The following is a 17074-nucleotide window of genomic DNA, read 5'->3' on the forward strand; positions in this document are numbered from 1 at the left end:
TCTTCAATCACATCCCTCACTTAGGGTTAAACAAAATAATAAATCCTTCCCAGTACAATTTTTAATTTGGGAAAAAAACAACTTAAGCTTCATAATGAGAGGCCAAGAGGATGATGCACAACTATGATAGGCCTATGGTTTAGATACTTTGCAAACTGTGTAAATGAATAGGTGTCGTATTGGCTAATGATTAAAATATCAATACAGCTACATATGATACGGCTGAAATACCTCTGCCCAAGGCTTCTTTCTCCTCTCCCTATCCCAGCCACAATCAACAAACCCTAACTCCTAGAACAGTTCAATCCCAATCATGTTGTGCTTCATTAGCCCCAAAACGCCAGTATCTCCGCCCCACTAGGTTTGAGACGTTTCTAGTATAAATTATATTGAGCCATACAGTATATCACTCCCAACCCATAACCCCTCAGTGGCAGTTTTTTAAAAATATAGTTTAAAACATTTCCAGTAGAGTTTCAGCCATGTTGATAGGCCTACGACCCACCCCAAACTCCCAACTTCTTTCCAGAAATACTTAAAATTCAATTCAAATTGATAGCCTACTACCCTTAGCCCAAGCAAAAATCCCCACCATTCCTTTTACCGCAACTCCCCCCTCCCCCTTCTGACTTTGGGAATTTTTTAAATGTAGTTTAAAACCTTCACAGTATAATTGCAGTCATTTTGATACCCATATGTATGGTTACGTGCAGAAACAGAAATTTGTATAACGAACACACTCAATTCACCAGGGACAAAAAGTAGTGAGCCCTCTATCGGCAGCGAATCGTTTTTGCACACGAGACAGCGTTGACAATTACCCGGAAGCAACTTTGTTTTGAAAAGTAAATCTTAGGTTTTTGCAAACTGGCCAATTGGAACTTTTGGTTTTATTTACTAATGAATAATTCATGAAAACCTTTGACGAGGCATCTACGAACCACGTGATATTGTTTTTTAATCGACGAACCCATTATATTTGTGTGAAACAAGGGTGAATTACACCGATGTTTTTTAAACAATTTTAGGCTATTCGAATGTTAAAATTTTGTCTAATTTGTTGAGGCTGTAATAAAACAACGCAATTTTTTGAGAAGGTGGGTTTTATAGTTTCTGAATATTTGATTTTTCAATAGTAGTTAATAAAAAAATCTCGTTGGGGTTATTTTTTATTTTTTTTTAATGGCTGCTTAAACATGTGCCTTCTTGGGTATTTCACTATTGAAAATGGAACACATGGTTGTAGCTAAAATCATTTTTTACGCCATAAGATAAAAAATGTGGTTTTGTAAATTAATAAGGGCAACATATAATATATAGGAAAGCTGTTTTAAATCATAAAACTCTACAAAGCCTCTTTGTTTTATTTATAAATCAATATAGTCTAGGCCTAGTAATACAGTAGAAGAGCCAGGCTTTAGCCTATAATAGTGGGGTAGTGCGTGCATTATTGGCGCGTGTTCATTGTCAGGCGCGCGTTGTTTATAGGCCTAAGAAAATAAGAATAAATATACTCATATAATTAAATAATGATTATTATTAATTGAATGTTTTGTTTTTTTTACAGACCCCAGAGGATTGTTCTACATACTTCAATACAAATAGCATTAAAGCAACAACAATTTCTTATGAGTCATATTAATTTACCTCTGGCATATAATGTCAAAAAGCACTATTAATACTGTAATTATTGATATTTATAGATGTATTGCCAAAGAGACATTTATTTTTTAAAAACTTTAACTTATCCTAATTTACTTATTTAAAGGTTCAAGTGGCGGTTGGTTGTTGTGCAGTAGTTTAATAAAGTTTAAATGTACATTTCAAATCGGCAAATAAATAATGGTAATAGGCCTACTACAGTAATAGTAAATCTTTTGAAGATTAGGCTTAGTACAAAAAATGTTAGCTAAGTTCATGTAGAAAACTTGTTGTCTGATTTTTAAGGTGCAATTTGTGATAATATTAAAAGTTAAAATGTTAATTGGTGTGTATTTGTATTTCATTTATTGCTCCATTATTATAATAAAAAGCAGGGAACCGTGAAATTTCATTTTAGCTCCGATAAAAAGTAAACATTTTCAGCATATACTTAAATCAATCATATGTTAGTGAAAGGTGACATTAACTGATTTATTATGAGATTACTAGTAAGCCTACTAGTAGGTTTAGCTCTATTCATAAAAATATGACATTATATACTGTGTACATTAATTAATTAGCCTAGGCCTAACTAATTGACTGATTTTTCAGTATTTTACCAAGTCAGCCGTTCAGGCATGCAAACAGTCCCCACTTCACACTAATCTTCATAATTATAAGAAAAATGAAAGTTGAGCACTTTATTTTAAAATTTATATGCCCATATTATAAGATTCTGCATCATCCACTTAACAAGAACTAAAATTGAGAGCACAGTGATGGAGCGCATTTTCCGTCGTTCTCGTCGCCTAAGGAAACGAGTATTCCAGCCTTGCCGCGTATTCCTAGGCCTACGCGCACCGCACTTTCGCTCAAAATACACTATCTTCAACTCCTTATAGAATTTGTTTGAAAAATAACCCCAAGCTTATATTTGGAAATCTTTGAAAATGCATATAAGACTATATTATAGCGTTTTCAGAATTTCATTTAAAAATTGCAAATTAATGTTAGCTATTTTAACAAATTAGTTAGTTTTCACTTTTTTGTTTTCGCCGTATGACTCGCTTTGTTTACGTTTACACTTGGCTTAGACGTTTATCTTAGAATTCAAATAAATTAATCCATAATCAACTAAAATTGCTATTGTTGTGGTTTTTGTTTAATATAAATGTTCTTTATTAACAGAAATAAATCAAACAACAATATAATTTAATATAAACCCGTTAAAAAGGAAATTTAGACAGCCTATAAAACACGGACGTCAGAACTCGCGTCGCTCGAAATGCTCGTTAACTTTCTATTTATAGCCAATCGAAAAAGGCTCCGGCTAACTTAAACAATGAAAACGGCTCTCGGAACACTTAATGTCCCATTTTCGCTGTTTGACGTGGATGTGCGAACAGAAAAACACAATAGTGGAAAAAAGGTTGGGAATTTTGACCCATAACTTGTATTCAAGATGGCGGATGATGTTCAAATATAGTTTAGAACCTTTCCTGTACCATTATGGTCATTTTGATACCCCATATGTGTACAGTAACAAAACAAAGTACAAGCAGATTCATAAGTTAAATTCATACAAAAAGAATTGATCAAAGTTTTGTTTTTTTGCTGAAAGTGATTTTTTGACGTTAATAAATTCAAAGTTGAATTTTGTAGTAGTTTATTTGCTTTTTAATGTTTAATACTTTCACTTTACCTTGGAAAATACATTAGCATTCATCTTGTGTTTCTTTATGTCACTAATTTCCTTGATCATAACCAATATAATAAGATATATAATATACATTCATTGTAAGTTTTTATTTAATTTTTAATCATTTCAAAATAAGATTCAATTTAAAAACTTCAGCAAATATCCATTGAAAATACTCCTAAAATTAGATTAAAAATTACTAATTATTATTAATTAAAATATAGGAAATACTGATTTATGATTAGATATCAATTTGATTTTATTAATTAAAAACAATAATAATAATGTTACTATTGTATTAGCATAGTTTTAAATAATACAATTAATATTGTTTTTACAGAATGACTTATTATGATTATTTGGTATAATATTTAAAAATGATTAATAATAAAACATTAATTGTTACTATTATATAATTTAAAATACAAAATGAAAAATTCCATTTAATAAATTTTAAACAAATCACAGTTGATATGCCAATTTGATTAATATGTTATAACATTTGGATTATTATAATAAAATAATTATTCAATGATAAAGCAAAATGATAATTTAAAAGAAACAAAGAAGAATCTAAATTATTAAATAATTACAGATTCTGATTTCAACCATCATCACTGTTGTCTTAAAAGATCAAAATAGTGATCTCAGTTGATGCCATTGTAATGAGCTGTACCTGGTGTCAGACAAGCCCATTCAGGTATGAATCATGAACATTCTCTTATGGGGCTCTTTTAACCATCATCACTGTTGTCTTAAAAGATCAAAATAGCGATCCCAGTTGATGCCATTGTAATCAGCTGTACCTGGTGTAAGACAAAGCCCATTCAGGTCTGAATCATGAACATTCTCTTATGGGGCTCTTTTAACCATCATCACTGTCTTCTTGAGACTGTGGTACCTTCTATGGAAATTCCACCAGCTGGTGCCTGTCAAACCCTCTGTACCTGGTGTAAGGTAAAGCCCATTCAGGTTTGAATGATGACAGTTATTGTACCACCAAGCACCTTTGTTATACTCAGCACAGTTAGTACCGATCCCGCTACCGCTTCTCTTATCATTGTCTCTATCATACGTTGAAAATTGTTGACCATTGTGGCGTGATGTCAAAGAATCACCTAAACAAACAAAATTTTAAATTAATTTTTAAATATTTGTTTTTCTTTCTGTTACAAATAAAATAAAAGATATTTGATATAAAAGGGAAAATAAAACACAAATTTATAAATAGTTTTAATTTGTTTTTAATTTTTTGTTATTAACTATTCTTATATATCATATATTCTTTATTTTATTTTTGTTTTGTCAGAGTTATTATACTTCAAAAGCAATGCATTTTAATAATGAAGAAAGCCAAAGTTATATGATAAGTAACAAGGCCAACAGCCATTAAGTCGCGTGCTACAATGCATAGTGATACCGGACAGACAGACCGACAGACAGACCGACAGACAGACAGACCGACCGACCGACATAGTGAACTATACTGACCGAAATTACTGAACAACATTAAAAATGTTGAAATGTTTAAAAACATTTATATTTTTTTAATTTACACGTGCGTAGCCTGTCACTTTCGACGTGCTCGTATAACGTAATTTCGAGTTGAAAAGTAAGTCAAGAAAACAGAAATCGGGCAAAAAGAATGCGCAAAAACATTTAACGCGCAGTGCGCGCGCAAAAATATGCGCACTCATGGCAATTTTGTAAACGCTTAAAATTGCCTGAAATGTACTCTTATTTCATCGAAAATAAATTTTGAAAATTTTAAGCGCGCGTACGCATGCGTTACATGCGCTACGCACGTAATTGTATTGCCATATGATGATTTATGCCCTGAAATTTATGAGTACCAAATTTTATTTAATTGTGATTCATGGTTGTTAAGATATGATTACAAACGTGATTTCGTTAAATCGTGCGTAGATCGCGTAATTTTTATTGCGCACCGTGAAAACATAACCACATCGATTCCTGGCCATAAGGAATATTCTGTGAAAAATTGACTTAGCTAGATTAAACTGATATCAAGATAAGGTCAGAAAGCGATAAAACGCATAGTGATACCGGACCGACAGACAGACCAACCGACCGACATAGCCCATAACGAAATAACTAAGTAGATTTAGATAGTCTTTAATAGAAATAGCTCTATCCTTAGTAGGCTTAATAGGCCGTTAGTAGTTTTTTTCTCTTGGCTACTAAGGATTTTATCATGATTTCTTCGACTACTTTCTGACTACATAAAATAGATAGGTGACATAATAGGTACTACCTATTAAAAGTACACAGTAAGTAGTTGTATCATAGTTGATGTAGCACTATTTAAAGTAGGCCTTTAAGCTACACCATTGTTAGTAGTTTTTAATAGATATTTTTCACCTTAAGAGTTTTTATGTAGACAGGGAGTAGTCTCCATCTATCTATATATAATAGATATTTAGTAGGTATGAAAAAAAAGTTAAATGTATTTTGTTAATAGGTTATAGATAGCTGTTGTCTATCTATTATAAGTAGACAGTTGATAGATAATACAAAACTGTATTACTCATAGATTTATAATAGACTTATAGTAGTCTCCATCTATCTATATATAATAGATATTTAGTAGGTATGGAATATAAGTTAACGGTAGTTTGTTAATAGGTTATAGATAGCTGTTGTCTATCTATTATAAGTAGACAGTTGATAGATAATACAAAACTGTATTACTCATAGATTTATAATAGACTTGTAGTAGTCTCCATCTATCTATATATAATAGATATTTAGTAGGTATGGAATATAAGTTAAATGTAGTTTGTTAATAGGTTATAGATAGCTGTTGTCTATCTATTATAAGTAGACAGTTGATAGATAATACAAAACTGTGTTACTCATAGATTTCTAATAGACTTACAGTAGCCTCCATCTATCTATATATAATAGATATTTAGTAGGTATGGAATACAAGTTAAACGTAGTTTGTTAATAGGTTATAGATATCTGTTGTCTATCTATTATAAGTAGACAGTTGATAGATAATACAAAACTGTGTTACTCATAGATTTCTAATAGACTTACAGTAGCCTCCATCTATCTATATATAATAGATATTTAGTAGGTATGGAATACAAGTTAAACGTAGTTTGTTAATAGGTTATAGATAGCTGTTGTCTATCTATTATAAGTAGACAGTTGATAGATAATACAAAACTGTGTTACTCATAGATTTATAATAGACTTATAGTAGTCTCCATCTATCTATATATAATAGATATTTAGTAGGTATGGAATATAAGTTAAATGTAGTTTGTTAATAGGTTATAGATAGCTGTTGTCTATCTATTATAAATAGACAGTTGATAGATAATACAAAACTGTGTTACTCATAGATTTATAATAGACTTATAGTAGTCTCCATCTATCTATATATAATAGATATTTAGTAGGTATGGAATATAAGTTAAATGTAGTTTGTTAATAGGTTATAGATATCTGTTGTCTATCTATTATAAATAGACAGTTGATAGATAATACAAAACTGTGTTACTCATAGATTTCTAATAGACTTGTAGTAGTCTCCATCTATCTATATATAATAGATATTTAGTAGGTATGGAATATAAGTTAAATGTAGTTTGTTAATAGGTTATAGATATCTGTTGTCTATCTATTATAAGTAGACAGTTGATAGATAATACAAAACTGTGTTACTCATAGATTTCTAATAGACTTGTAGTAGTCTCCATCTATCTATATATAATAGATATTTAGTAGGTATGGAATATAAGTTAAATGTAGTTTGTTAATAGGTTATAGATATCTGTTGTCTATCTATTATAAGTAGACAGTTGATAGATAATACAAAACTGTGTTACTCATAGATTTCTAATAGACTTGTAGTAGTCTCCATCTATCTATATATAATAGATATTTAGTAGGTATGGAATATAAGTTAAATGTAGTTTGTTAATAGGTTATAGATATCTGTTGTCTATCTATTATAAATAGACAGTTGATAGATAATACAAAACTGTGTTACTCATAGATTTCTAATAGACTTGTAGTAGTCTCCATTTATCTATATATAATAGATATTTAGTAGGTATGGAATATATGTTAAATGTAGTTTGTTAATAGGTTATAGATAGCTGTTGTCTATCTATTATAAATAGACAGTTGATAGATAATACAAAACTGTGTTACTCATAGATTTCTAATAGATTTGTAGTAGTCTCCATCTATCTATATATAATAGATATTTAGTAGGTATGGAAGGAAAGTTAAATGTAGTTTGTTAATAGGTTATAGATAGCTGTTGTCTATCTATTATAAATAGACAGTTGATAGATAATACAAAACTGTGTTACTCATAGATTTCTAATAGACTTGTAGTAGTCTCCATCTATCTATATATAATAGATATTTAGTAGGTATGGAATATATGTTAAATGTAGTTTGTTAATAGGTTATAGATAGCTGTTGTCTATCTATTATAAGTAGACAGTTGATAGATAATACAAAACTGTGTTACTCATAGATTTCTAATAGACTTGTAGTAGTCTCCATCTATCTATATATAATAGATATTTAGTAGGTATGGAATATAAGTTAAATGTAAAATGTAAAATGTAGTTTGTTAATAGATTATAGATAGCCGTTGTCTATATATTAGTGCGTGTGTATAACAATTGTTACACCTAAATTCCCGCTTCTTTTTTGCAGCAGCAGCAGGCACGATGCAGATGATCAGAGAAAAAAGGAGCATTCGCTTGTTGTAGGCCTTTTCGATCAGACCATGAATGTTTATTTATACACAATGTCAGTTTAGTGGTAAGTGAATCAATCCATATCTTTACATTTTATTTGTTAAAGTTAAAGTGTTCCTTTTTGATAGGCTAGAAGCTAGGCTAGTAGGCCTCTAGTAGGCTCTATAACCTAGCCAGGCCTGTATTAGTTAGTAGGCCTAGGCTAGGCTAGGCTACTAAGCTAGGTAGGCCCTAGCCTAGGCCTAGTCTTTTTTAAATTGCACTAGGCATTTTTCATTCAAGTTATAATTATAATAGCCTAGCCTAGGCCTAATATACTTTATAGCCTAGGCTTATAGGCCTACTACTAGTTAGCCTAGGCCCTACATTGCTTGTTTGTTGTTCAAAAAACATTTATTTATTCAACAATGGCATTATACAGTATAATATAATTATAGGTGTGTACATAAATGAAAACATAGTAATAAGCCACAAGTTGTAGGCCTACTTCCCAGGGTTCAATTATAAAATAGATTTTTTAGTTTATAATATTAATACTAAATAGTTATACTGGGCTGCCTAGGCCTATTATCAGTTTGTTAATAGGCCTAAGCCTAGTCTATTAATAGGTTATTATTATACATAATTTTAAACACAGTAGGTTTCATTTATTACCATAAATATAATTTAATACTACCGCAAAACATAGATAAACTCACATTATTTTCGCCCGTTGAGTAAATGTATATTTTTACTTTACAACAAACAAACTTGACGGGTTGTTTGTTGGTATATATTTACTCCATTGTGTTGGTTCAGAGGATGTTTTTCTTACGCACCTGCCTTTCTTGTATTTTGACTCCAAATTTGTTGACTAACTTTATCCTGAACACCACACTTTAAAATTAGGACTTATAAGTACTTTCAGAAGGAGAAACACATAATAACAAATAAATAAATCCTTTAAATTGATGATTTTACAGATGTGTTTCTTTGTATACTGTAATGTAACTCCTCGAGCTCCCCATGCTCAATGTTTTTGTTTCTATGGAGCGCCAAAAGAGCAACAATAATAGTACAAGTATAAAAACAGAAAGAAAACGAAACAAAAAAACTTATCATGATTTTTAAATTAAAATTTATTTGCCAGTATTTATTTCTTCGTACTTGCATGAGTATACTATTATCATTACAATTTTAATTTTATATTGTTCCATCCACACTGTAGATGGACTCCACAGAGTTTTCAGCCCTCTATATAATTTTTGCTCTTTTGACGTTCCATAGAAACAAAAACATTGAACATGGCCCATGGGGTAGGCCTACTGTACTGTAGGCTAGTCATTTTGTGTGCGAGAAAAACGTCTGTAAAATCATGAATTTAAAAATGTATTTGTTACTTTTTATGTGATTCTTTTTCATGAAAGTGCCAATTCTAAGGTGTGGTATTCAGAATAAATGTTGGGAGTTAAAATACAAGGCAGGTGCGAAAGATAAATATTTGTAATCTAGGTGTTGGGTCTTAGCTTTCGTGATCTTAGGTCTTAGGGGGTCTTAGCTTTCGTGGTCTTAGGTTTTGTGACACCCATTGTAAGTATGCAGTTGATAGATATTACAACTGTGATATTAATAATAGATTTCTAATGCAGTATCTAGGCCTAGAGGCCTAGGTCATCTAGCTATATCTACTGTATCTATTTGTAATAATTCTTAGTAGGCCTAAGTATATAAAATAAATAGTTTATTAATAGTTACTGGCTATTATCAGTTTGTTTATAGTCTGTTAATAGGTTACTGGTAGGTAGCCCTTGTATAGCAAAATTCAAATGGCATATTCAACAAAAAAATGTTTAAACAATTATTTTTTCAGAGAGACGATCTTTAACCTATACTAGTACAAATTTGATGGTCAAGTGCAAAGATGATTAATTTATGGTGAAGTGTGCTTTTGCGTAATTAATTTTTCATGTCAATAGTGACAATATTTGGTGCATTTCTTATTGTCTGGTCTAATTCCATTCAGGAATTGTTTTGAATTTTGAAGTTTAAATAAAATGTATACTGTATATTTGGATACTGTGTCTTGTTTCATTTGATAAGTCTAAATTGTTACAAAAGTGATGAGTGTTGCTCTGTTGCTCGGTATTCTTCCTGTCACATGTCCAACTGAGTTCAAACATGTGCAATGTTATGGTTAAGATATTAAGGTTTACAAATACTGTACTATCTTAATTTTTTGTTAAATAAATTTATAAAATGTATACTGTATATTTGGTTACTAATGTCTTGTTTCACTTAATAAGTCTAAATTGTTACAAAAGTAACTGTTGTTGTTGTTTGGTATTCTTCCTTTTACATGTCCAGCTGAGTTAAAACATGTGCAATGTTATGGTTAAGATATTAAGGTTTACAAATAATGTACTATCTCAATTTTTTGTTAAATAAATTTATAAAATGTATACTGTATATTTGGTTACTAATGTCTTGTTTCACTTAATAAGTCTAAATTGTTACAAAAGTAACTGTTGTTGTTTGGTATTCTTCCTTTTACATGTCCAACTGAGTTAAAATATGTGCCTAAAGTTTTCGGACTCGCATATGTATGGACAAGATTAAGGTTTACAAATACGGGAAAAAAATTAATTTGTTATTTTTTTAATCATTATACATTTGTTATTTGCCAATAAGATGAATTATTGTTCTGTATCTGTATTTTAGCCAGAAAAGATTAGATTTTTAATTTCTGTAGATTTTAAGTATCTAAATTAACAGTAGTTAATTTATGTATATTTTTAATAGCCAATTTATATGTAGATTTTTAATAGCCCAATAATATCTATAATGTAGATTGTTAATAGCCCAATAATAGTTATATGTAGATTTTTAATAGTCCAATAATATCTATATGTAGATTGTTAATAGCCCAATAATAGTTATATGTAGATTTTTAATAGCCAATTATTTAGTAGATTTTTAATAGCCAAATAATGTAGATATTTAATAGCCCAATAATAGCCAATTTATTTAGATTTTGAATAGCCAAATAATGTAGATTTTTAATATCCCAATAGTCGCCAATTTATGTAGATTTTTAATAGTCCAATAATAGCCAAATAATGTAGATTTTTAATAGCCCAATAATAGCCAAATAATGTAGATTTTTAATAGCCCAATAATAGCCAAATAATGTAGATTTTTAGTAGACAAATAATAGCCATTTTTAAGTAGATTTTTAACAGCCCAATAATAGCCAAATAGTGTAGATTTTTAATAGCCCAATAATAGCCAAATAATGTAGATTTTTAGTAGACAAATAATAGCCATTTTTAAGTAGATTTTTAATAGACCAATAATAGCCAAATAATGTAGATTTTTAGTAGACAAATAATAGCCATTTTTAAGTAGATTTTTAATAGACCAATAATATCCAAATAATGTAGATTTTTAGTAGACAAATAATAGCCATTTTTATGTAGATTTTTAATAGCCCAATAATAGCCAAATAATGTAGATTTTTAGTAGACAAATAATAGCCATTTTTATGTAGATTTTTAATAGCCCAATAATAGTCAAATAATGTAGATTTTTAGTAGACAAATAATAGCCATTTTTATGTAGATTTTTAATAGCCCAATAATAGCCAAATAATGTAGATTTTTAGTAGACAAATAATAGCCATTTTTAAGTAGATTTTTAATAGCCCAATAATAGGCAAATAATGTAGATTTTTAGTAGCTGAATAATAGCCAATTATTTAGTAGATTTTTAATAGTATATTAATAGCCAAATAATGTAGATTTTAAGTAGACAAATTATAGCCATTTTATGTAGATTTTTAATTGCCAAATAATAGCCAATTTATACAGATTTTTAATAGCCCAATAATAGTTATTTAATTAGTAGATTTTTAATAGCCCATAAATAGCAAATTAATGTAGATTTTTAAAAGCCAAATAATAGCCAATTAAGAATCCATTCTAGATAGATTATTGGTAGTCTAATAATAGTTGTATTTAGTAGGTGTCGCCTACTAATATCATCGCGAAATATGCTAATGAGGCAAAAATCTACTAACGACTATAAAAAATCTATCAAATATCTATCTACTAGTAGGTGATAAATAGGCGACAGCTCTATATCTACTAAGCCGGATAGACTATAAGGCTAACCGCTATAGAGCTATAACTACTAAGACTTTTTGTTATGGGAGTGAACTATAGAGTCGCTTCCACGCGACTAAAAAGTGCGATTAATAAAGTACTACTCTTCCCTTATTCGTTGTAGTATTGAGCTGGGATTTGGCATGAATATACAAAGCCATAGAGCCGGATTTTGAATATCACTGGCTCCTTGTTTAGGGACCACTGACTAATCCTATTGAATTAGAACAGGTAATGAATGCGTTCAACGTTGCAACATTTAGTAAGGAATTTAATCGTTATTTTTATCCATAGGTTTTTTTTTAAATAACAAAAAATATAATATAATGTACCACACAGTTATATATTTTCGACTAGTTAGCCGTTATTGAAGAGATAATAGTGAGTTTTGACAAAAAGTCTTGCCGCGTTGATCGGTGGGCTAGGCCAGGCCGAGCTAATCGTAGTCGCTAATTTATTGTTGATTTTCTCAAAATGAAGATTTTCTGAGCTATAAATAGTGACTCGTATGTTTTCATTAATGTGTTATTTTTTTTTTTTACTATTTATACAAATTTATATATTATTTTTATCAATTATTGCAAAATCTTACTTTTCAGCCTTTTGGCTGCCGTTGTATTATTGATTTCTTTTTTATGAATAAATATACATGAAGTGATTTAATAAACCAATTTTAATAAACAACGCCTCATTTTAAAGCTTATTAAACATAGTTTATAAATATAAAACATCTTAAAATGTGTTTACACTACGCCGATTTTGTGATGCCATGCCTCAATTCTGTAGTTACTGGTAGTAATTATATTTTGTTCACTCTACGAACCTGTTTGTGCAATTTTTTAGAATGCTTGTTTGGATATTAATCATACACATACTGTTGCAGCACTGACTGTCTCATAAATGCCTACTACATTAAAACAAACTAAAATCAGTAAATGTAGTAACTGCAGTAAATGCAGTTTAATAATTTTAACATGATCAATTGATAAGATAAGTTGTTGTACTGTGAGTGCATTTGCACATTTAAATATAGTTAGATTCGTTTCAGGCCTGTAAGAAGGAATTGCGAAGTGGGAGGGCCATACAAAAAATGTACTTCATAGACAGTTTACAGAGTACTTTGCATTCAAGGTGATCACCTTTGGGCTTTACATTATATTTGAGACGCGACATCAATTGATAATCAAAAAGTATCGAATGATTATTATTTGTTGTTTAAACTTTTAAATGTTGTGGTCTAGGCCTAATTATGACATAACTAGTGAAATTATGGGGCTATTTCACAAAGGCGTAGAATTATATTTTCATGAGGTTCACGTCAATATCATTATTAGAATTGTTTTGTTCTACTTTTCAGATGTTTAGAAGCTTTTCTTTTAATGTTTGTCTAATTTCTTTAAGCTAAATTTGATGGAAAGACAGCCTCAAATTATGCTAGAACGCTGCTGTGTCTTGTGACTTTAGCCCTGACTTTAGACCCTGACGCCACCGCTGCTTAGGTACAGTACATGTCTCAAGTTCTTTCCCAGCAGTCAATTTCCTTATCATTTAGCTGTGTTTAATCAGTCATAATTCTAACATTATTTTTATTATCCTTTAAATGTGATAAATGCAAATCAAACCCTATATGTGTCCATAGATTATTTTCACTGCAAAGTACTAAGTGTGTATAAGGCCTTAAAAAAGGTTAATTCTTTGTATACTTAATGTGTTTTTAAATGTAAATATAGATTGAATATACTAACCTGCCGTTCCTGTGTATCCACTGATTTTTAAAGTATAGTTAGAGTCCTCAGCACCAACACGAAAGTGAGAATATTTTGCGATCTTCATTTCATCCAAGTGGTCAGTCATCTCTATTAGAAGCTCAAAACTGCCATCAAATGTTATACGGTTGATCTGTTCATTACCAAGCCAGAAATCTGAGTTCACATTTCCAAAACCATCCTTGTATTCTGCCCAACTACGGTAGAAATCGACCAATCCATCTTCTCTTCTTTGTAATACCTGGTAATGACCATAGATAGTGAATAAGATAGTATTGTACTTCACTTAATAAGATGTAGGTATAAACGGCAGGTTAGTGATCTGGTCGGTTGTAGGTTCGAGTCCAACCCAATAATTACTTGTCGAAGTATTCTCAATGTAAAAGTAAAGTACAAATTATGTCATAGTAGGGCAAAACATCTGACCAATTACTTAACACCCTGACGCAAGGCTCCACAGTAGTTACAAACAATTTTTAAATTAAAAAATAAAAGATATGATCATGATGCATGACAAATTTGTAATTATGCATGTGTTTGTGCACAATGCATGTTTCTAAGATCACTTTGAAATGCAGGACCATCGCGCACAATGCGAGAAGGTTGTTTACGATGGAATAAATGAATAAAGATAAAACAATAATGACAAAACGTGAAATGATGAAAATACGAAAAAAGTATCTTATTGTAAGAACTTGACCAATAATAAACAAGATGTATTTAGTTTATTGTAATTTAAAATTTGATATACTTATTTTTTTTACAGTTAGGTGTTAGCTCGTAGTGTTTAACTGAATATTAAACTGCAGCCTAGCTGTATTACATTACTGTACCCTCTTTAATATCTAAATTATTGTTTTTATACTTACCGTCCAACTGCCATCATCCTTCATGTCACAGTAGACAGTAATCTCTCGTCCTCCATCTCCTGGCTGTATCACATATTGACCACTCACAGCAGAAGGATCATTTCGTAAAATGTCACCACAGTCCCTCATACAACACTCTAACATTACAATTTGTAAAGATTTCGATCCAAGTCGGCCCTAAACCGTCTCGGCCAAACTCAAGTCGGCCCCAAGTCAAGTCGGCCCCAAGTCAACTCGCCCCAGGTCAACTCGGCCTCAAGTCAACTCGGCCTCAAGTCAACTCGGCCTCACATCAACTCGGCCAAAAAATAATCGGTCAACTCGGCCCCGTTAAAGTATGGAACGCAAAAAGTGCAAAGGAAGGGGATTGATATTTCTTCACATTTTCGTGCGTCAAAATTCAATAAACATGTCCGATATGCGAGGACATTTATTAGGTGTAATAACATTGCTTGGTTGAATCATTGAGGTATAAAATAATGGTAACTCCATGGTTGAATCACGCATAGATATTTTCAGTGTATGCATTTGATTAGGCGACAACATCTGAAACCAATTCGTAGCCTCCCTTTGCGCCTTTGGCAGCTATTTCAATATCTAAAACTGCTACGTTTTTTCGCTGACCGGGGGATTCCCCTTTTTAAAAAATGCAAATCATGAAAAAAAACGATATGTACGATCATTTTTTCTATGGCCAAATGGTGGAACGTAGGCCTACGTCTTCGATTTACTAAAATGCGGTACCTGCTCGTGTTTTTGTAACACGCGGGTACTTCTATTCATATCGGCAATGAGATCATTTTTTTATATGAGTATTTTTTTTATTTCTTCATTTTTTTTTAAAGCGTGGATAGTAATTAATAATCATAATAATATTAAGCACTTTTTGCGTTCCATACTTTATTGTGACCGAGTTGACCGATTAGTTTTTGGCCGAGTTGACTTGAGGCCGAGTTGCCTTGAGGCCGACTTGACGTGGGGCCGACTTGACTTTGGCCGAGACAGTTTGGGGCCAATTTGACCTGCACCCTTTGTAAATGATAAAAAAATATCATAAAGTATGAAAACATTCGGTTAATAGAAGACCTGCTTTATTATATAGATTGTAACGATAAAAAAAAAGTATGAAAACAATAGGAAGTTACAGTACAACATTGCATCCCACAACCTTACTATTTTGATTTTAAAATGTGGGATGTCTAAAATTGGGTGAAGCTTTGAAAAATTGGCTTTTATTTTATTATTATTATTTATTAAAATAAAATACAAGATTGTGACATTCTCTTTTGAGATATTGTCAGTCATTCCTGCACTCTCCTACACCTGGCATCACTGTACACAAACAAAGTGTGAAGACGCGATCATGGTAAGACGTGATCTATACAGCTCAGCAAAAACAGCTTTTTAAACGTATTGTAATTCCTCCTTTTTCGCTGTATTTTACTTTGAAATCATCTTTTATACATCTCTGTTTTGACTGTGTGTTGAATATTAAGACTTGTTTTGCGAAGAAACTCTAATCTCTGTTTAAATGTGCATCACCCACGGGAATCAAAGCACAAATAGAGCCAACGTTAGGCTACAGAATTTGCATAACATAATTTGTATATCCAGCTACAGCAATGGCCGGGTCTAGCATTTTTTAGATTCTCACGCAGCAGAACAACAACGAACAGGAATACATTAAGAAGTTTGTGAGTAACCTGCTTGACATATACCAGTATGACAAAACAGAAATACTGGAGTTTATTTTTCTAGTCCAAGTAGTGGCAGAATTCCAGACCACCTGATTCGACTACGAGAGACAGTACAATGAGATCTTGTGCTATGTTTTCCTGAATATGAAGGAAGGAGCTTTACATAAGAAGAAAGTTAGCCCTTCTCGCAGAGGACATACCATCGGTTATTCAATTATCAACAAGATTCCCGACTCCCGACTTAATAACGTTTTTAAACCCAGCGCATGTATGTTGAACGACTCGGCTGCAAACTGATGTACAATTGGCAATCAACAATACCGAGGACTTAATCGAGGGTTTGCGCTATGTTAAAGAACCAAGTTTAACTCTTAACCAGAGCGATCTTAGAATAAAGACCAATGAGTGTCTACCCTCATTAGTTGCTATCGACAAAATTCAATCCATTTTTCAAGCTGATACGTCTAATAACTTCATCAGCCCAAAAAGTCCATCAGTCATTATGGATTTAA

At 31.2% G+C, this 17074-nt stretch overlaps 1 protein-coding gene across 1 annotated transcript; it reads right to left on the reverse strand.

Moving 5' to 3' along the window:
* Positions 1–13970: 13970 nt before the first annotated feature.
* LOC140041421 (fibrinogen-like protein A) lies at positions 13971–15009 on the reverse strand. Its single transcript, XM_072087636.1, has 2 exons — positions 14866–15009; positions 13971–14237 (listed from the first exon to the last, which is right to left on the reverse strand). The coding sequence occupies exons 1-2, from the start codon at positions 15007–15009 to the stop codon at positions 13971–13973; spliced, it is 411 nt and encodes a 136-aa protein (XP_071943737.1).
* Between the last annotated feature and the right edge of the window lie 2065 nt (positions 15010–17074).

Source organism: Antedon mediterranea, chromosome 1 (genome assembly GCF_964355755.1).
Source record: "Antedon mediterranea chromosome 1, ecAntMedi1.1, whole genome shotgun sequence".
NCBI lineage: Eukaryota > Metazoa > Echinodermata > Crinoidea > Comatulida > Antedonidae > Antedon > Antedon mediterranea.